Source organism: Suillus subalutaceus (genome assembly GCF_016647625.1).
Source record: "Suillus subalutaceus strain FC151 chromosome Unknown DFJ58scaffold_23, whole genome shotgun sequence".
Taxonomy (NCBI): Eukaryota; Fungi; Basidiomycota; class Agaricomycetes; order Boletales; family Suillaceae; genus Suillus; species Suillus subalutaceus.
In genome coordinates, this window is record NW_024540272.1 from 364,747 (window position 1) to 385,591 (window position 20,845).

Consider the following 20,845-nt stretch of genomic DNA (forward strand, 5'->3'; position numbering starts at 1 on the left):
ATCCCCATCAGGAGATTCAACAGTGAGTGGAGATTACCTACCGCTGTGCTGTAAGGTTGACCGTGACCAAGAGAGACTAATGAATCCATCTCTAGCGTACCGAATATCAATCAAACTTTCTTGCTCGCTGCGGTCTTATCGCCCACGGTCTGAGGGGCAACATGATTCACTATTCATTTCCCACAGCTCCATAGCTCACGTCCAATGGACCCACAGTGGCGTGATTTAAGGCTTTTTCTACAGGTAAGCGTTTCAGTCGGATATCATCGGTTGAACTAGTGAGCTGTGTCCATTTTCATTCGATCTAGCTCCAGCTCCCTGAAAGCATTCCAACAGCGCAATGCGTCTATTCGTATTATTTACTCATCTGCTGCATGAGGTTTCTGCCTGTTCATCGTCTGAGTTTGCGACGCGACGGGTTTGTGCCTATACACTGGACCGGTGTTCCCATCAACCCTCTCTATCACGTCACACTTAGGGGTGCGTAAACACTTTCTCGACTGAATACATACTGTGCCTTGATCATCGCACAGCGTCATTAGGATCCTTGGCTTGAGTAAACTCTACCAAGTATGCAAGACTCGTCATCACGTTTAAACCAATTACGCTTTGATGGATCTGGGCTTAGACTTGTCAATGAATCAATAAGGACAGGGGATAACGGCGCGGCAAACACGGCCTTGGCTAGCCTGTGATAGGCTCTATCGCACTCTGTTGGTTGACTCTGGCCGCATCGCGACTAGCCTTGGGTAGGGCTTTCTTGGGAAGAACGATCTGCTATTTTGAACTTTGATCCTCTTCACTTGGTCTGCCCTGACCATCGGATGCACAGCACTACTAACACAGGACACTAATTTTGCCAAGCAGTCGTATCTTCGACGTCCCGAGCCCCACTACGCCCATGTCCACACTGATCGCATACAAAATTGGATCACCGGACACCTCCATGCACTGCTTATGAATAGATATCCCGATCTTGTATCCAACAGTTGCGCAGTGCTGATGAACCTGGCTGATAGTAGGATCATATTCGATCTCGTCGGGCGAAGCTAATGACAGCGCAAACGCTATTCTTGGACGCAGTGATACTATTTCTGTTCTGTTATTTGGAGTAGCCAGCAGAATACCCAATATGCCTATGGGAATCAACATCCCTTTTGCGACCCCAGGGACGCCGTAGATAAATGTGGTTCGTGTCAATAAAAGATGGTCGAGCCCATGAATGTTAGTACACAGTGAAAACGGTATGTTGTAAATCGGATGAGCGCGAAGAGTGAATGTTGGTTTAATATGCATATAGATCGAGAATAATGAAAAATAGATCATGCGTCGGATTTTTCTTTTGGCCTCAGAATAGGGTGGAGGACCTGTTCATGCAACGCCTTCCCGGCGGGAACCTGGTCGCAACAGTTAGTTTACCCGACTCAAAGATAGACTGGCCTCTCTAAACGCACCATCGGGTACACGTGCTCGTCAGTTTCGACCTTGCACTCCAGCAAAACGGGTTTCGAGCCGTCGTATTCCAGGAACTCCTTCATCTTTGCAGGAAGGTCTGCCGCAGATTCGCATCGAATCGCGTGTACATACATAGCTTTAGCAAGCATGACGAAGTCGGGGTTTGTCATCCGAGTGTGCGAGTACCTGGAATCATAGAATAGATCTAGATTTCTCATGAGAACTATCCATATATTGAAGGTGGGATCGACCAACCTTGCCATTGCAAGACCATACCCTGGAATTCGTTGTTAAGGATGAGGACTTTGACACCGATATCGTACTGCGAGGCGGTGGCGAGCTCCATAGCAGTCATGCTGAATGATGCGTCACCATCGATGTCAACAACAATTTTGTTAGGCGCGGCCACTTTAGCACCAACGGCAGCAGGAAGGCCAAAACCCATGGTCTGCAAAATTGTCAACGTCCGACATCTCGTGGAGGAAAAAGGCGATAGCTCACTCCAAGACCACCGGAAGTAACCATTGACCGAGGCGTCTTCCATCGGAAGTGTTGGGCCGCCCACATTTGATGTTGACCAACACCAGTAGTTATGATAACATCGTCCTTCTTGTGGGCCGTCTGCCGGTCCAACTCCTCGATAACCTCCTGTGGCTTGCATCGTGCACCAGATTTTGAAGGGACGTATGTGAAGGGGTACTTCTGCTTCCACTCTTGGATGTCGCCGAACCACCGTGTACGTGGTGACGATCGGATCAAGGGGACGAGTGCAGCCATGTTGGAAACGACGTCGCCGAGGACAGGGATGGAAGCATTGACGACTTTGTTGATGTTCTTCGGCTGAATCTCAAAGTGGATGATACCTCCGCGGCCCTGCGAGGCAGCAGCTCGGGCAGCAGGTGCGAAAGTATCAACCTTGCCCGTGACACGGTCATCAAATCGTGCACCCAGGGCAATGATAACATCCGCCTGTTGCATTGCCAAATTTGCGTATGCAGATCCGTGCATGCCAAGCATGTGCAGACTTCTCTCATCTGTCTCGTCATAGGCACCGAGGCCTTGCAGAGTGGTTGTTACAGGAATGTTACCCTCCTTAGCCAATTGTGCAAGTAACTTTGGACCCAAAGGTGATGAGAGGACACCATTGCCGGCGTAAATGATAGGTCGTTGCGATTGGTTGATGAGGTTGGCAGCTTGCTGGATCAACGCCATGTCGATTAGAGAAGAGATAGGCTGCATAGGATTCGCAGGTAGGGTGTGCGAGCCTGGAGTAGTCGCTTTGTATGGCAAAGGTGTGCGAAGAATGCCAGCAGTGACATCCTTGGGTAAATCGACCAACACAGGTCCAGGACGACCAGAAGTTGCAATTTTGAATGCTTCGTTGATGCGTCTTGGCAGTTCTGCTATGTCCTTGACCATCACGTTCCACTTGGTGCAGCTACGTGAAATACCGATAACGTCGGCTTCTTGGAATGCATCAGACCCGATAGCCGAGGTTGCTACCTGGCCGCAGAAAACAACGAGAGGAACACCATCAGAAAGCGCGTCTTGCATTGCTGTAACGACGTTGGTCGCGCCTGGACCAGAAGTCACTAGGACGACACCAGGCTTTCCTGATACGCGAGCATAACCTTCTGCCATATGCCCAGCGCCCTGCTCATGACGAGGAAGAACGAAGTGGAAATGTTTAGAGTTGTGAATGGCATCGAACACGGGAAGAATAGCCCCGCCGGGATAACCAAAAACATGCTTCACCCCGTGCCGAAGCATCATCTCGTGAAAAATCTGACCACCTGACATGCCAACAAAGGAATGATCCAGAGGTGTGTTGGTATGCAACTCCAAGTCAAATGGAAGATTATTTTTCTGTGGCAGCTGCTGGAATCCAGGAGCTGGGGAAGGTCGACTGCGAGTGGATATTATCAGATGGCTTAAGATATGAATAGACACATGAATAACACGCACGCAGCAGGAACCGCAGTAGCATCTCGAATTGATGATCTACTGATGTTTCTAGCATGATCTCTTATCCTAGCCTTTGCGTCGACAATCGAAGACGATGCGACAGTTGAGCGGGGGCGGATAAATGAGACCTTTGCAGTAGATTTTGGTGCATTGCATACACGAAATGTCACAGGGAACGACATGATCGTCGTTGAGTACAGCGACGAGAACAAGAGAGGTTTTGAGAAAGCGTTGCTTTGAAACAACAATTTTTGCAAGTCTTGGAGTGCTAAGAGTGACTCGACTCGCACCTAATAGTCGGCCGAGACCTCAATCGGGAAAATCCGACCAAGCCCGATCAATACATGACCTTGTCAATCTGTCAAAGGACAACAAATTCATGTGATCTAATCGCTCTCACTCAGCCTCGCAAGAGCGGGATTAGCCAGCGAGAGAAGTCAGAAGACCCCGCGGCGAACTGGAGGTCCAATGAAAATTGCGAGAAAAAAACCAAAATACACACAACCAGAAAGACTCGGGAGAGACTTGTAGTACTAGGGATGCGTGAATACGCGTGCAAAAAACACTGTAAATGTGTTTTTATGGGAGGGATGGAGGGTGGAGAGTTGAAGGAGAAAGAATAGATTAAGAAAGCAAGATACAAGTTACAAATATATGTGGTGTCACGACACATAAGCACAATAAAAATATCAAAAGACTATACTTAGGAAGAGACGGACGTGAACGAATCACAACCATCCAGTGCGGCCCTACCATTAAATATGAGAGTATGAAGTTTTTGCCTATGTAGACTCTGAGGGAATCTGAAGACCATCGACCCATGGCTTGGATCTGCGCTGCAGGAACTCCAGCAGCAGCAAGTGACATCGCACCCCCAGCCCTCATTGAATGCCCGGCAATGGAGGAGGGGAAGAAAACGCGCATTTTGCCCATGAACCATGATCGCGTGGGGACCGGACCGTCCGAACACAACCATAACCTAGTAGAATGGAAAGGAAACAAACTATCGCGAGATTCGAGATAGTTCAGAAAGGCAATGTGGATTTGGATGAATCTGAGATTGGTGGATAACAATTGAGGAATCCTCGAACTAGGGATCAACCTCGTGAGTGGGTAGAACAAAGGAGTGACCATCTTATCTTGTCAGACCGAACAGAAGTGCGAAGAGGTAATTTGTTTCGCACCCGAAGACAGGTGCTATCAGACCAGACTAATTCGCCTAAACGAAACAGGCCATGGAAGCCGTTAAGAGGTTGTGCAAGGAAAAGTTTGCCGTCATGGGAAGCATTAGGCGAGAGTTGATCATAGACTCGACCAAGGTCTGTTCGAGTGAGTGGGAGTTTGCGACGGATGGCAGGAATTCTATATCGTCGTTTTGCTCCCTGGAAAGTCTTTGCTGCCAGACGGAAACGCAAAATAGCTCGAACATTAGGGAAATATTCCTCAAGAGGCTGCAGATCTCCGAAATATGATTATCCACTGAGCGTGGTTGATATGAGCCGCCATAAAGGTGACAAGGTAAGACAGAGTGTCCGAAGTTTGCTCGATAGCAAAATGATGCAGATCACAGAGCGCAAGATATGAATTGAGTGCTGAAGAATAAGTATGATTGCACCATGGATCATTCAAGAGACATGCCAAGATTGATTGAGCCGCTCGATAGACCAAGCTTCCCTAATGGGCTGCTTGACCCTGCGTGACATGAAAATCATTTTTTGACCTCCCCCAGCGCATTCCGAGGGGGTTCAAAAGGAAGAATTCGAAGATTTGGAACACAATGGAGAGCATCCAGCTGCTGGACAAGTTGACAGCTGATATCTAGCCAGTCGGACTCGGGTACCGCGGTCCGCCACGAGCATATTGATAAGTATCTCACGTGACCACTACTTAACCTTCACGCGGCGTTCCGTCTCAGTGTGCTCAGCTTGTGCTCATCAATACTCATGTCTGCAGCAGCTCAGTTCGTGAGGCAGGGAAAAAAGGTGAAATTAAAACTTCGCTACGCGGCTAATGTATGCTGACTTTGAACCAAGATCATTGCCATTGGCAGAAACTACTCTGAGCACATTAAAGAGCTCAACAACGCCAGGACGAAAGAGCCTTTCTACTTTCTCAAGCCCACGACGAGCTACCTCCCTACTGGGGGAAAGGTTGAAATTCCACGCGGTGTTGTAGCACACCATGAAGGTCCGCATCGATATTATGCTCTTCTAAAAGTACTATGAATTCCAGAGCAGTTGAACTTGGCCTCGTAATCGGGAAAGGTGGTCGGGATATTTCCCAGGATGCAGCTGAGTCCCACATTGCGGGCTACGGTGAGCAAATGTTTTGCGAATTGTTCTGAATGCTGATTAGGATACATAGCTTTGGCTGTCGACATGACCGCACGAAACATGCAGGATGAGGTGAAGAAGAAGGGTCTGCCTTGGTCTGCTGTGAAGGGCTTCGATACATTCACTCCCATTGGGTGTGTCATGAAAACACGTTATCTCGATGTGTCTTGAACCTGTGATCAGGTCTTTTATCCCCAAGTCGTCCGTTTCGGATGCTCATGACCTCATGCTCTCCCTGAAGGTTTGTCTTAATTATCGAGCGGGAACATGTTTTGACGCGATTCTTTGTGTGCTAGATTAATGGTGAGATTAAGCAGAATGGCACGACTGGGGATATGATTTTCCGTATCCCACGACTTATTGAACACATCTCTTCCATCGTGACCTTGGAGGTACGTCAGAATAATCGTGTCCGCAGTCCTGATGTATTCACCCAAATGCACAGGAGGGTGATCTCATACTCACTGGAACCCCTTCTGGTGTTGGCCCTGTCAATCCAGGTGATAGTGTTGAATGCGCTCTTGCTGATCCAACCGGGAAAGTGCTCGCCGAGCTGAAATTCACAGCAGAGTCAAGGGGTGGAGGATATCAGTTCACGCCAAATAGCCTTTGACATACATCACACAAGACAATGAATAGAAGAAATATGTGCTGCGATATGTACACATGAACAGTAGAGCATCATCTAAGATAATGCGGACAATACACACTATCAACACACCGTTGTTTAACTCCAGTCCTTACTTTTATCAGGCTCCTCCAATCGTCCGTTCAAATCATCCAACGATATATGGTGCATTCCATTCGAACCCTTTCCAGGGTTGCCGAACTCGTCCCCCTCTGATTCTGAACCGCTTGCCAAAGTCCAGCTCCCAGCAGTCGGGGTGAGCTCACCGTCATGGATGCTGTCGTCTGAGCTCTGGAAATCTCCAAAGTCAAAAGATTCATCAGATGAGAAAGACGAGGAAAAATTGAAGTGATCTGGGGAGGTTGCCGCCGCATCGGAAAATGGGCCGAAACCGTCGTCCTGGAATGAGTCTGTCAAAAGAGCTCAACGAGAGGGAAGTAGAATTATTCACGTCATCATATTTTACGCCGAAAGGATCATCAGCAAGCGCCTCCCTCAAAGCACCACTGGGGCCAGGATTGAATGCATCCTGGGGCGAATTACTTCAGGGAAATGATACAGTGGGGATGTACCTACGTCAAAACCACTTGAAGAAACTTCTTGTCGATTTCCAGTATTTCTCCGAAGGGGTGGTCTGCCTAAATCAAATGACGATTGAGCCAACCATCCACCATCATCATCATCGTCTTCATCCGAAGCATCAGATGATGAGTTGAACTGCTCCCTTGAGTGCATCTCTTGAGCCAAGTAGCGAGCAAACTGGACAAAAATGAGCCAATCTTCAGTTTCTGGATGAAGCAAGACATACTTGTGGAGGTCCAACGCCATGGTCGTCTTCGTCGTCGTCCATCGGCGCAGGACCGAAGTCAGCACTTGTTGCTCTTGATGGTCTTGTGGTCACGGATCTCCTGAATTCACCAGTAGTTCCAGGACCTGTGGTCGCAGCTGCATTCATTGATGAGCCTCTGTCTTCTTCGTCAACCGTCCATCTACCACCAGCACGTGAATTTGAGGTAACGACAGGCCTCCCTCCACCAAGAAGGCTGCTATCCCGTTTCTTGGTCTCATTGAAGCGACCCGTCACGTACTCCTGCCAAGCAGGCTGAGGTGCATACTGCTCAATGATTAAACGGAGGTTGGGTGGATAATGTTCAAGAGCTCCAATAACGTCCTCTGCCACCTGCGTCAGATGGCCCATGTACCCAAGTCGGACACCCTTCGCCTTTGAGCTGGAGGAGTATAATTGAGATCATGCAACGATGAGATGAAGCGTGATACCTTTCTGCATCATTTCGCTTCTGACCGTCGATGATACGTTGCATGATATGTGCATCCCGGAAGAGAGAGATCGACAATTCTTTATTCAGTCCTCCATCAGTCCTACCTGTGAGAATTTGATGGATGAAATCATAGACCGTATTGTGCAAAAAGTTATTCCAAGGGAATTCGAAGAAGAGGTCCTAGTCAAACGTATAAGTACAGCAGCAGTACGGAAAACTGGCAGCTCACCAATAAGGTCCCTAAAACATTGGCCTCCAAGAAGCGCATTTTCGTTATCTCCCCTATTGAGAGACCTGGCACTGTATCAGTGCTAACCATCCGCTTGGAGCTTCTGCGCGAATGTACGGAGGGAGATTTTGCAGTCGAGCTATCACTACTACTAGACGTGCTGGAAGTCCGTTTTGCAGTACCTTGAGCCGCAATCTCGGCAGGTGGAGCCAACGACGCTGCATTAAGCGAGGAAGGGTCGATTATTGGAGATTCCTGTGGCGGAAGATCTTCCGATGGTGAATGTTGCAGTTTTGGAGGGTCATCCATCATGATCTCCTCCAGAACATCGTCATCCGAGCTGCCGGGTTCATCATCGCTCATGTCTTCATCCGAATCTAATAGCGAAGAGCCTCGTGATTGGGTTGTGACTGGTAACTCCAATGCGGGCTCAACGTCGTCATGGTTGTCGTCCATTGCGTCCTGGTCTCTTTCATCTCCGGAACCGATGGCAATTACACGAGCAAGATGCTCCAGAGACGATAGCCCGCCTTGTAATCGACCTTGCTTGTCATAAAGATCGCTATACTCCCCGGGACGATTTAATATAGCCATGTTGGAGCAATGCAGGAGTTCAGCATACAACTCGCATATCCGAAATCGTTCGAAGGTGAGAGGCGTGATCACACCTACAGTTGTGGGTATGGGACCTTGCTGAGGGGGGAAGGTTATATCGAGAGTTCGAGTGATAACCGACAGACTCACCAAAGATCGTGGTCGACGAAGATATTTCTCGAAGGTCGTGAGTCGTTCGCCCATAATCTCCAGTAAGGGGCCCAGGTAAACCACACCCATTCTGTCCGACATCTCCTTCATGGACTCCTCGAGCTTCGCGCGCCCGTTTTCAGCCCCTGCCAGCTGTTGTTGGATATGAATCAGCCGATTTCGCAGGGTATGGAAGAGGTACGGTTCGAAATAATCTGAGTTATTTTTCCGAATAAGTTCGATGACCACAGATATCGAGTGGACAACAGAAGAGACAGAGGAGTCAAGATTTGGGAGCCCTGGGGTGGAGGAACTACAATGATCAGTAGAATCATCATCAACGATGACTTGCTGGACTTCGGCTTCGGCTAATGGACTGAAATCGCCTAATATGTAATCAGTTAATGCTGAAACGCTCTCGGGCCGCGCCAGCTCCCTGGAAAAGAGATTTGAAGCAACTCCATTCTGCAGACCATCCGTAAGTCCTGGCGCAGGTGACGCAGTAGCCATGGAAAGTATCCCCTTGATCAGTTCTGAAACCACTGTGTGCATGTCGCTGGTGTGCGCCGGGGAAAGCAGCTCAATCAATCTGCCCATGAGGTTCTCCGACGAAAGCCACTGAAGTGCGATACTGGGTAAGCTGCCACGCAGAACGCTGCATATAAGAGCATACTTCAAGAACCCCTGCACCACCCGGGACTTCGTCCAGCTGGATAATGCGGACAAGAAGGTCAACTACGGATGGCGTCTCGACGTGTCGCAAGAGGCGCTCCACGACAGATGGTTGGGATTGGATGAAGGCAAGCATCTGAGCACATAGCTCTGGGTTCGTCAGAGGACGGGGGTGAAAAGATAGGCATTCACCTCCGCCGGCTTCTTAGTGAGGAAGACAGCATTAATCTTGGCAAAGTGAGAGGCCATGACCATCTCTGTCTTCATCTCTTCCGGAGATTTGTCGAGAACTGTTTCCCAGAACGGTGTCAGCAGCTGGTCTGACGAATTGACGCAGGTTTCCACTATCGACCATATTTCACTGCAAAGAACTTCGGTAGCGACATATGGATATCTAGAATTGATCAGTGGAGATGCCCATGAGGCAGAGGTACCGGAGATAAGGCTTACTTGAACCGTCCTCGGTCCTCTTCGCCTGCAATCTGACCAGTCACATACCCCAGAAGTCTTTTCAGGACGTCTACACGCTGAAAGTAGTCGATGAGCCGCGTGTTCTGCGACTTACATTCCTGTAGTAAATCGTCTTCGTCTAGAATTGCCTCTAATGAAACATCATCTTTGTCCAATAGACTGTCGATGGAGGATGTGTTGTGAAATCCGAATCTACTCAAGAATAGAGTTCACACTGTATTTAAAAACCACAATATGTGGAAAGGGAAAGCAATTACCTCCAGAACATGAAAGCGGAGCGATGTTGTTGAAACTGAGGAACGGAGCTGAGGCGAGCGCGGCTGTCCGAGTCGGGGCCTGCCAGCCAGTGTGTATAGTTGTTACTAAGATTGGTACTCCAAACACAAGTCCCGACAACATGTAGTTAAAATTTCAGAAGGATACAAAGTCCATCAGTTGGTATGTGATTAACACGATTGTCCAAGGATGTAGTATATAAGTCAACAAATGTATGGGATACTGATCGCATCAAAACTTTGCCAGTTATCAGCACGCGAACTGTCACGAGTCGGTTGGTTTAACCACATACCCGAATCTGATAACTCCCACTTGCTTTGGTGAGATAGCGTACCCACTTGATGCTGTGATAATTGCTTTTCTCAAAAACTTTGAGAAACCGGACAATCAGACCAGATGCGGTGAGCATCAAAACTTCAAAGTCAACATCAATAGGTGGTCGAGCCCAAACTTGCCGAGTGGTAGTGCTAGTAAGACTAGCAGTCGCGCTGAAGGTGCACTCCTGTCCACCTTGAATCCGCGGAATCCTGGACGCAATATAAGCGGCAGTCATCCCAAGTGGACCAGGTGACATACTTCCATACGACCACATTTTCGGCAGGTACATATTTAGCCTTACCATTTGCAACTTTGCAGTCCACGCCGGTCGTGTTCAATGGTGTCGGTATCCGTAAAACCACGTTGGTGGCGGACAACTTGGTCCCAAAATTGGCTTTCACGGCGATGTTGTACGACACTTGCGTCGTTCCAATCTCATTTACCGTAGGGATCACTCGCAAAGGCAATTTGACATTTGACGTCGAGCGGTACCTGCATAACGTTTGATTTCAGTGGTTTGTTGTGGAACTGAGAAAGATAAAAGTGACTCGCCTCATCAGTTCAAATTCGCCATCAGGAGGAATAAAGCTGATCGTGCGGCTTGTGTCGAATTCATTGAGCCGGACACACTGGTGGAAGCGACAGTCATCCAGCTCTACCGCGTCGCTTGCCCCGCCTTGGCTATTCTTGTCAATTACAAGCTTGTCGTTGAGACCGAATTTGCATTCTGGCGTCCCAGACAGATACGCGCGCATTTGAATATGCCCATCCACATCGGCACGGAGGACAGTCCCTAGAGAACAATCACGAACATTACACACGATGCACAAGAGGAAGTCTAAGTCATCATCACCTTTTGCACTCATGCTTAGATTGACAGTCTCCACCACGTCGACAAATGCCTCATTCTTCTTGTATTTCACATCGCCACGTCGCCAACTTGTCGCTCCTGTGGCTTGTGTAGTGATTTTCGATGACTCCTCCTAAAGTCCCATCAGCAGAATGTCGATCGACCAGTAAGGGAAAATGCAAACAGCTGCTATAGCCGAAGATATTACGCTTTCTGTCGTGATATAGGATTTGAGGGTGTCGATCTCGCTGTTCTGAGGGTATCCGTAGTCACTGATTTCTGTGGAGCGTCATAGAAGAAGCGCCATCCAGATATATAAAGCCATCTTACCATCAATTAATTCGTATATCAGCACGAAGTTGTTCTTGACGGATTCCTCGTCCACTTTTCCAAAATATGACTTGGCGATACTAATAAAACGGTAGCAAAATTCAAAGACGAGGGCAGCATTTGCATTTGTCCTGAGCTGATGATTAGTGCGACAAGTACAGCTAGAGGTATGGGACACACTTTGTCACGCAGACAATGTAGAGGTTGTTCACCCGCACGTGAAAGAAACTGGTCGAGCCCAACGTTATGATTGGAGATCGCACATCACTGTTAGACACGACTTGTATCCGGAACACGTCTGCGATGGATCGCCTATAATGCATAAGACGAGTAAGGGCGTGAATAGAAAACGTTCCTACTTGAAGTCCGTCCGATACAGTCTTGATATGAGAACCTAGCGCCACGAATTCGTTATAAAGAGAAGACGATGATAAGACAACCAAGCGCACCTCTCCCTTCTGATTGAATATGAAGAATGCCTAGACGCAACACTTAGCACTGTCGATGCCAATGTTGAAAACGACCAACCGAAATCATGAATATTTGACTAGGTCTGTTTGCTGACTCGGAATGGTTTGCGGAAGTATGTAATGACAACGGAAGGAAGTCTCACGTCCATCATCTGACCAAAAAGGAAACCCCCTTTTATCAGCATCACACCGTTTAGTTTCTTGTCATAAATCACCATACGATATAATTATAATACAAATGCCCAGGAACATTTTAAAATGCAGGTAAGTACTGTCAAGGCACGAAAACACCACCCTTGGAGATGCCATACAGTTGCAATATGTCTAGCGTCCTGACATCCATCATTTCTTGAACAGTAACCATGACCTTTACCCGTGCGATGGCACTGTGATCCAAGGACTGCACAAAAAGCTGTCAAAGGCGAAAGAAGCTCGCAAGCGAGACTCTGAATCAACTGGTCCATGCTCTCCAGAAGGCCCGCTAGGCGCATCATCCGATGGGGACTCGGGCTCCGACAAATCTTCCAGGCTGCTCGTGTCGTCTGCTCAGTCAGGCAGCCCAAGGTCACAACGATTCCACGGGACGAACGAGCAAGAATGCCCGTCTAGTGGCCCTATCACTCCACGCCCAGCGACACCCCGATCACGGGTGCCTATACGATAACATGACCCAGCTGAAGTACTTTTTGACCATTTCGATATTGACGGGCTCCATCTGGGGGCGCATGCGCCACTGATGAAGATAAGATCTCCATGTACTCTGTGCTTTCCATGAAGGTGTCGAATAGACGAAGTGAGGCGTTTTCTAGGTGAGCATGAACGACTCGTCGAATGGCATCTTCTACCCTGACAGTGTGCTGACGCAGATCTGGAAAATGAGTTAATTATCTTCACGTCGTTGCATGAGTCATTTGGGGCTCACTTTGTGTTCCTACGTCGGGAGTATGGTCCAATTTGGAGAGCAGTAATGATCAGCGCAATTGCTAGAACAATGACGAATACTCTGCATCATGAAGAGCCTCTCGAAGTAGGTTCCGTCCCAAATTTACCTTACTGAGGTGTCCAAAGAGGGTGTTGCCTGAGGAATGCAAGTGGATCGCTGCCTAAATTGTGTCCACGATGGGCCAGAGCAACAACACTTCTCTTCGCGATTTCCGCTGACGAGCAGCTCTCCATTGGTAGAAACTGCGACACAGTACTTAGACCCCCGTTGTATGTTTAAGCGCATGCTCAATTTGCTGGTGTGTTTTTGTGTTCCACAGTCGCACAGTCTTGTCGTCCGATGTAGCGGCGATGAACCTCAAGAGCCATCGAAAGATTGCGAGCGTGCGGATCCAGTCGCATAAATGAGTGGTGCAATGCTGCCCAATCTGGTCTCCGTTAAATGAATTTCCCGGAATTTGACTGCACATTGTGTAGAATGATGTTGAGACAAGCTGCTGGCCGTCAGGCGACCAAACAACACCTCAAGCTCTAGTAGTAGTACCGGTTGATTCCGAGACGGAGCTCGGCGTTATCGGTGCGCCAAATCCGGATGGCATAATCCGTTGGGGCCCGAGGGCTAATTTTAGTCCACCTGTGACTGGAAGTTGAACACAACTTGAAGAAGCGAGGACATGTCGCAATGACGGTGCCATTAATGCCCTTCCCATTCCATAAAACAATATTTGGCATCGCCAGCTCCGCCGGCGAGTCTCCTGCAATCAGAGGATAAACACACTGAGCTCACCCAACCTGCATGCTTCATCAGCAGCTTACTGGCCGCAGTGTTTGCAGTGATTCTTCCTGCTCTCAACATCCCAGATATGATGACGGTGCTATCATTTCAACCGCTCATAATTTGGCTCTCACCCGGAGACAAGGCGATTGATAATTCCCCGTCTTGGTATCCCTAGAATGGACTTCCTACCGTGCTCCATTTTCCACGTCCCACTTCCGCAAGGTTCTATCATGTGAACCAGTGACGACCCGACGACCGTCTTTGAAGAACGCGACTGCCTCGACCCTCCCCGTGTGCCCTCACATCGTCCATGTTGGCGCTGGTTACCCCTCCACAGTAAAATCTCCATCTCTTACTATATGATCAAGTGCCCCCGACATCTCGCGTTGATCTAGACAGAGATAGATGGCCAGTAAAGTTCACGAGGAACATACTTATATGATAGGATTACCGTGTGGAAGGTATTTTTGGTGAGGTGCATTGTTTTTTGCCAATACGGGTATGCATTTATCAAGCGTTCTTGTTGGCTCCTTAACCACGCTGCTACGGATGAATGTCGTTTCGCTTATTCGGTATCGCTACCCCTATCTACTATATCGGTACTTATAACCCTTCATTCAATAAACCAGCTCGAAAGAATATACGACTCATACCATCACGCACCACAGTCAATCCTATAACCTGAACCCATCTGCCATTCTCCCTTGTAAGCACCCTACTTTGCCACAAAAGAACTCGGAATGATCGTGTTACTGGTGTGTGCTCATTCGCCTGCTTGCCTGACAGCCAGCTATCAATCCATGTGTGCTTAAACTGCATAATCAAACCGCCAGGGAGTTATATGACAGCATGAGAAATAAACTCGCTGAAGTAACTTCTATGCAGTATCAATAGCACAAACTGACCCATAAAGGCAAATGATCATCATGACCTATGCGCTGGCCTTCACGCGTGATCCACGTAGATCTTGTGAGCAAGCACCTGAGGCATCATTCGACGAAGTGGTGCTGTCATCCAATGGATTAATTCCCTATCCCCCAGGAAATATGGCTTCGCTCGGGGAAACAGTGGGTTTTCTCCCGGCAGAGGTCATTCCTTTATCCGAACCTCACGAGCAGGGTCGAGTGTCATTTGTATATGGCATATAGTCCGAAATGCGGATTATTGTCGGGTTACGGACTGTAGTCCTTACCCAGGGCTTTTGTAGCATGGTTATATAAGAGTTAATGACGGCTGTACGTTAAAACCACCTATTTTATACCTTCTAGCATTCTCTGGAGATGGTCGTGGCGCGCAGCCTAGTCGTCGCCAGTATTGGTTTACTCTGTTCAAGCTCTTTTGCGTCAGCCCTTTCCTGGAATGCGACTGAATACATGTTTGTATTTGGAGACTCGTATACCACCGATGGATATAACGTCTCTGCTGGTATCAACTCGCCAGACCCAGGATATGTAAGCATCTGTGCTGTGTTTTGACCGTTTCTTGGGCTGACTTCATATCGTCAGACTTCATCAAATGGTCAGAACTGGGTCGAATTTTTGAGTAAGTAACAAGAGAAGGGGGCTTTACTCTGTGTCTGACACCGTAGTAGCCAGTACATACAACCAAACGGCCGTGAAGGTGATTGTACAATCTACTTATCTGGCTGGTATACTGATATATGAAGTCCAGACCTTCAATTTAGCTTATGGTGGTGCAACAATCGATGCAGCCCTTGTTCCACCTTATCTACCCACTGTGCTGTGTGTGTAGAGACCTTCTATTCGGTTGTGGTCTAAATCATTTTTGCAGTTCTGTGGTTAATCAGGTGACTCAATTCAACGAGTACTTGGCATCCAAGCCTGCTGGCGCTGCATGGGAAAGCACAAACAGTCTGTTCGCTGTGTGGATTGGGATAAATGACGTCGTACGTATATTCCTCACAATCCCGTGTGTTTCGAATAGTTAAACGTACATATCCAGGGAAACTCTTTCGCTTGGGTGGGTTATTCTCATTGTACTCGGAATGGGAGTATTTGTCGCTGATCGGTTTGCACCCAGACCAACATAACTCAGGTTGAATTCTATGGAACTCTCATGGACCGTCTGTTTTCCCAGGTAAGGGAGGTTGTACCCGGAGCGTTCGACTCGGATATGTTATTGACATTATTACTAAATCAGGTTGAAGATCTGTACTCAAATGGCGCTCGATCGTTCTTGTTCCTCACTGTCCCACCTACCAATCGCGCGCCCCTCTTCATCGAGCAAGGTGCTACGGCTGCAGCGCAAATGGGCACTGATATTGCTGAGTACAACACGCAACTCACGCAATCTGTACAAGCCTTCAAATCCAACCACTCAGATCTTGACACCGTCACTGTGGTGGACACTCAGTCTATCTTCAACGTACTTCTTAACGAGTGGCAGACCTTCGGTTTCGTGAACGTCACTGGTTACTGCGCAGCTTACGAGAATGGCACTCCCACTCTCACTTACCAGGTTGAGGGTTGTGCGCCTGTGTCGAACTACTTGTAAGTTAGTTCGAAGGTCCCAAGCGATTCTAATGGCATTGTTCTGTAGCTGGCTTAATACCCTGCACCCGCTGTTCACTGTTCACAAGTACGCCCCTGATGTTAAGTGCCTGATTGTTTCTGATAATACTATTTCTATTTAGCATTTTGGCAAAGGCGATCTCCACCGCCCTTGGTGGTTACCCTGCCACGCAGATCCCCATTTAAACCTAAAGTAATGTTGCTACCGTCATGGGATTCAATGCAATATGCAATGTTCAGTTGAGCCGCGATCTCGGCCACGATCAGGAGTCAGCGGAATCTGTAAATAACTGTCGACCGGAGCGAAGACGTGGATCAGCCAATTTCGAAGCTGTGTATCCGCATGGTGGTCAAAGGTATGAATGAGAATCTAGCAAAATCATCTGGCTTGTAGGAGTCGCGAAAGACACGATTGAGTAGTGTTGCGAAGATGACCAGCCCATTCAGGCAGAGCGACGCCTGTAGGGGTAGAGAGCCGGTTCCGCAATCGAATGGATAAGCCAATACTGTGTTACGAAACGACACGAACTATAAACGAGGACCATGACTCGTTTAGGTAATGAACGGGCGAAAGGAGTTCGTGTGGTCAAGAAGCAAGAAGTCGCCAAGACAAAATGCGCTACATGTGGTGTTGATCATAAAAGGTAAATCGCCAAATGTCAACAATCTGGAATGTGTCACGCCGCGGCAAGGACCAACTACGCCCGTACGTGATCATGGTGACCTTCTTCGGATCAGGTTGCAGACATTTTATGTATTTCTTGCAAAGTCCGCTCAACTCACCACCAAATTCATCTCCTACTGCCTTTGCCAGAACATGATGAGTACCGGCATGAACAACTCCTCCGCAACTTCCACAGACAGAGTCGTCGTCGTTCATCATGCGACTCATCCCGACAGGGACAATCAGTTCCGTGCCATAGCGGTGTCCAGCAAATTCCTCAAAGCGAACCAGAAAATGTTTCGTGTACGATGTTCGCAGTGTCAAATGTCGTTGGAGAAACCCTTGAAATGCGCAAAGGTGACAGTCAAATATCCAAATGATATTACAGGCTTTCCTCACTGTCGCAAATATTTTTTAGTGTAAGAGCGTCTGGTATTGCTCAAAAGAGGTAGGATTTGCAACTGGAACGACACAAATGTCTGAAGTGCTGATACCGTGTGCACTGTGCAGTGCCAAAGGAAAAATTGGTGAGAATGCTGCCTATGCCAATTGACGCTGACATTGGACTTGACTCACACGTCATGATAGGCCTACCCACAAACCGAGATGCCACGATGTCGAACGCTCCTCGGGAGCCCTCAAATTCATACGAATGTTCATTTTGAATCCGATACTCATGGGGCTCCTCAAAGTTAGTATCGTCATCGACTGTGGCCTGATTGAGAATCCCCGAATCGGATTCGACGTGCCGTTCGGGGTGCGCGTTGATATTGCCATTGAGCCGAGTAATATCTTAAACTTCATTGAATTGTATCTCAACAACAAATCTCCTGGGGAGAAGCTTCAAGGGATGGTGCAGGTCAATGCCATGACACCGTGGGAACTTACGCCAGAGCGGCTAAACATATGGCGTGAGGCTCGGGCAAGGCATGACGCAGAGGGTTTCGCCAAAGATCCTGTTGGACTCGTGGATTTCATCGATGTTAACTGCACAGAGGACTCGGGGAATTCAGCAACCGCTGAGTTTCACTTCCCACGTATTGTCCTTGACATCGCAAAGGAACGGGAACCTTTCTTACGTGTCTCTGCTATCACGGGTGCTGAATTCACGGAACCCATGACTGCTATGGCATGTCTAGAGTAGGTTCTCTGTTCTTATTTTCTGAATTCTACCAATGCCCCTTCGTTGCATAGGTCTCTCAACATGCATATTCGGGCAGATAAGGAGAATCAGTTGTATTTACGCACTGACATGACAGATCAAGATAAGGAAGTCATTCGCGCTGCGGGTCGCAATGAGGACACATGTCTGGCTCGCATTGTTAAAGAGAAGATGCAAAGAGAACGCATCTATGCCTCTATCGTGCAACTGACACACTAAGTAGTTTAATGTGAGCGAACATTTTAGACTTCTCACTAGTCTTTCTGAATCTTCGCCTCAAGACGAGGAAACTCTGGCACGAGCAATCTGTATCCTCTCCCCAGTGACCCTTCAAGTTATTCTTGTGCTGTGCTTCGTCCCCTCTATGTTCTTATGTTGTATCTGCTGAAAATTCGACATCTTGAAGATGCTTGCAGCTCTATGTAGTCAAAGTCTTATGAATGATGCTTCTGGCGATTGAAGAATTGGACTGCCATTGACATGCGTAATCGTGAGCCACAATCAGTCTTACATTCAGCCCATACGGTCACCAGCACGACCTTGATTAATCTCGGTCTTCGTATACGAGTTCTTTCATCGTATCATCTTTTCCGACCCCCAATATAATCGCTGGGGGATCTTACATGACAAAGCTGAAGTCATCATGACAAGTTTTTCTGCAGATGGTCGTGGCACGCACCCTACTAAGCTGCCGCCAGTATTGGTTCACTCTGGTCATGCTCTGTTGCGTCAGCCATTTCCTGGAACGTGACCGAGTACATGTTTATATTCGGAGACTCGTACGCCACCAATGGATACAACGTCGTAGATCTACTGGTATCGACTAGCCAGTTTATTTGCAAGTATTCACGTTAGCACTATGTTTTGACGATTTCTTGGACTGATTTCATATCGACAGACTACATCGGATGGCCCACTTGTCTGACTTACGTGCTGATCTATCAATCCAGACCTTTGACTTGGCGTCCGGTGGGCTCAGGATCGATGTAGTCCTTGTTCCACCTCCATTACCCACTGTGCTGTATGTCCAGACTCTTTTGCTTCGGTTTTAGTGTGAGTCATGTTTCATTGTTTGTGCAGCTCTGTGGTTGATCAGGTGACTCACTTCAACAAGTACCAGGCCTGCTCAGGCTGGCGCTGCATGTAACAGCACAAACAGTCTGTTCGCCTGTTTGATTGGTATAAACAACGTTGTACGCATGTTCCGCACAATTCCATGTATTTTGGATGCTCAAATATGAACATGCAGACGAGATTTTTCGGCTATGTGGGTCATTCTCATCATGCCTGTGACGGGAGTCTTTATCGCTGATCTATTTGCATCCAGACGAACATAACTCAAATCAAATTTTACGAGACTCGCTTACAGTCTGTTTTCCCAGGTGGTGGAGATTGTACCGGGAGCGTTCGATATGCTATTAACATTATTACATCGGGTTGAGGATCTGTACTCAAAGGGCGCTCGATCGTTCTTGTTCCTCACTGCCACTTATCGACAGTGCACCCGTCTTCACTGTGGTTGACACTCGGCCCATCTACGATGTCCTTGACGAGTGGCAGACTTTCGGTTTCGTGAACGTCATTGGGTACTGCAAAGCTTACAAGAATGGCCCTCTCACTCACACTTACCGGCTTGTGGGTGGTACGCTCGTGTTGAGCTACTTGTAAATCGGTCCAAAGCTTCCAAGTGATTCTAATGGTGTGGTTTCGTAGCTGGCTTAATGGTCTGCAAAGGCGATATCCACCGCTATTAGTGGGTACCCTTCCACCCAGATCCTGGGGCCTCACTTAAACTCGAAGCATTTTTACCACTTTTATGGTTTTCAACATATACACAATGTTCGATTGAGAGCGCTCTCGGCCGTTTTCGGCTATGTCGGGGCGGTCGGGGGCTGTGAATGACGCAAGCTCATTGCGACCGACGTAACAGTACTATGAAGGCGCTGACGGGTCCAGCGTATTTAAACGCACAGCAAACGGTATCAAATAGTTTTGATTCGTTGCTTCAGCGCCCACCAGTCTCAATTGTGGTTCAGTGACAATCGGACAGATCAATATGCCAATCACAGAATTCGCATCCCTCTCGTTGATCCCCCCTAATACACTCTCCGACCCGCATGTAGTAGATTTCTTCTCCAAGGTTTCTTCCTGGCAATCATCCTCGTCGGGTTATTCGTTAACCTTCTTCACAAATCCGGCAGAGTCTGCTGAGATCCACCTCATCACTGGATGGGATGACGTGCGCGCTCATGAAGAATGGATAGCCAGCTCCAGAAATCAGGAACTTCTTCAAATAGCAGAGGGGTTCCTCAATATTATTGGAATGGTTCACTTGGACCTGGATTTCAATGAATTCCCAGTAGGAGCTGAGTCACTGGTTTGCGTGAAGTCCACTGCAGCCACGAAGGGTGTATCAGAGGAGGCCAAATCAAAGAGTATGGCATCAATTCCTGAGTATGGTTGGACTGGACACGGGAAGGATGTGCAAGAGATTAGCACCGGGGTTTATTATTTTGCGGAAAGTGATGCCCATTTTGGGCCTGAGGATGATGGAAAAGAGGACATGCACGTAAGGACCCGTTTGAAGAGGGTGAAGTTCACTTGATACAATTAGTTGGACCTGCTTCCTTGGATTCGAGTTATTACTTGTACAAATGCTATATATGCTATGCTATGTCGACGGTTGTGAACAATATGTACTTGTTCATTTCAGGGACGTTCACAGAGCGTTTGTTTGGCAACAGCTT

General features: G+C 48.0%; 7 protein-coding genes across 7 annotated transcripts; 4 read left to right on the plus strand and 3 right to left on the minus strand.

Moving 5' to 3' along the window:
- Window positions 1–1,322: 1,322 nt before the first annotated feature.
- On the minus strand, window positions 1,323–3,602 carry DFJ58DRAFT_725047 (thiamine diphosphate-binding protein; the record flags this gene model as incomplete). Its single annotated transcript, XM_041385172.1, has 5 exons — window positions 1,323–1,397; window positions 1,455–1,660; window positions 1,711–1,903; window positions 1,957–3,361; window positions 3,421–3,602. 5 exons carry the CDS (start codon window positions 3,600–3,602, stop codon window positions 1,323–1,325), a joined length of 2,061 nt encoding a protein of 686 aa, XP_041246859.1.
- A 1,741-nt stretch (window positions 3,603–5,343) lies between these two features.
- Window positions 5,344–6,564, plus strand: DFJ58DRAFT_215542 (uncharacterized protein). The gene is made up of 7 exons (XM_041379286.1): window positions 5,344–5,402; window positions 5,454–5,607; window positions 5,658–5,735; window positions 5,785–5,887; window positions 5,937–5,994; window positions 6,050–6,145; window positions 6,199–6,564. The coding sequence occupies exons 1-7, from the start codon at window positions 5,364–5,366 to the stop codon at window positions 6,364–6,366; spliced, it is 696 nt and encodes a 231-aa protein (XP_041246860.1). The 5' UTR covers window positions 5,344–5,363; the 3' UTR covers window positions 6,367–6,564.
- Window positions 6,396–10,098, minus strand: DFJ58DRAFT_215697 (SIT4 phosphatase-associated protein-domain-containing protein). The gene is made up of 11 exons (XM_041379288.1): window positions 10,035–10,098; window positions 9,805–9,969; window positions 9,499–9,700; window positions 9,308–9,442; window positions 8,635–9,252; window positions 7,891–8,583; window positions 7,660–7,841; window positions 7,190–7,610; window positions 6,958–7,140; window positions 6,833–6,910; window positions 6,396–6,780 (listed from the first exon to the last, which is right to left on the minus strand). The coding sequence occupies exons 1-11, from the start codon at window positions 10,043–10,045 to the stop codon at window positions 6,481–6,483; spliced, it is 2,988 nt and encodes a 995-aa protein (XP_041246861.1). The 5' UTR covers window positions 10,046–10,098; the 3' UTR covers window positions 6,396–6,480.
- Window position 10,099: 1 nt separating this feature from the next.
- On the minus strand, window positions 10,100–12,209 carry DFJ58DRAFT_215565 (AP-2 complex subunit mu-domain containing protein). The gene is made up of 11 exons (XM_041379287.1): window positions 12,080–12,209; window positions 12,001–12,030; window positions 11,911–11,945; window positions 11,732–11,863; window positions 11,552–11,682; window positions 11,406–11,500; window positions 11,225–11,354; window positions 10,924–11,164; window positions 10,630–10,863; window positions 10,346–10,580; window positions 10,100–10,290 (listed from the first exon to the last, which is right to left on the minus strand). Exons 1-11 carry the CDS (start codon window positions 12,086–12,088, stop codon window positions 10,285–10,287), a joined length of 1,278 nt encoding a protein of 425 aa, XP_041246862.1. The 5' UTR covers window positions 12,089–12,209; the 3' UTR covers window positions 10,100–10,284.
- Window positions 12,210–15,021: 2,812 nt separating this feature from the next.
- Window positions 15,022–16,458, plus strand: DFJ58DRAFT_656308 (carbohydrate esterase family 16 protein; the record flags this gene model as incomplete). Its single annotated transcript, XM_041381897.1, has 10 exons — window positions 15,022–15,192; window positions 15,247–15,283; window positions 15,333–15,361; window positions 15,413–15,483; window positions 15,533–15,647; window positions 15,704–15,721; window positions 15,782–15,838; window positions 15,902–16,251; window positions 16,301–16,339; window positions 16,395–16,458. 10 exons carry the CDS (start codon window positions 15,022–15,024, stop codon window positions 16,456–16,458), a joined length of 951 nt encoding a protein of 316 aa, XP_041246863.1.
- Window positions 16,459–16,991: 533 nt separating this feature from the next.
- Window positions 16,992–18,562, plus strand: DFJ58DRAFT_774202 (uncharacterized protein). Its single transcript, XM_041389367.1, has 6 exons — window positions 16,992–17,293; window positions 17,355–17,384; window positions 17,447–17,463; window positions 17,525–18,076; window positions 18,131–18,327; window positions 18,380–18,562. The coding sequence occupies exons 1-5, from the start codon at window positions 17,090–17,092 to the stop codon at window positions 18,315–18,317; spliced, it is 990 nt and encodes a 329-aa protein (XP_041246864.1). The 5' UTR covers window positions 16,992–17,089; the 3' UTR covers window positions 18,318–18,327; window positions 18,380–18,562.
- A 1,493-nt stretch (window positions 18,563–20,055) lies between these two features.
- On the plus strand, window positions 20,056–20,811 carry DFJ58DRAFT_774204 (uncharacterized protein). The gene has a single exon (XM_041389368.1). The coding sequence runs from the start codon at window positions 20,155–20,157 to the stop codon at window positions 20,701–20,703; it is 549 nt and encodes a 182-aa protein (XP_041246865.1). The 5' UTR covers window positions 20,056–20,154; the 3' UTR covers window positions 20,704–20,811.
- The last annotated feature ends 34 nt before the right edge of the window (window positions 20,812–20,845 follow it).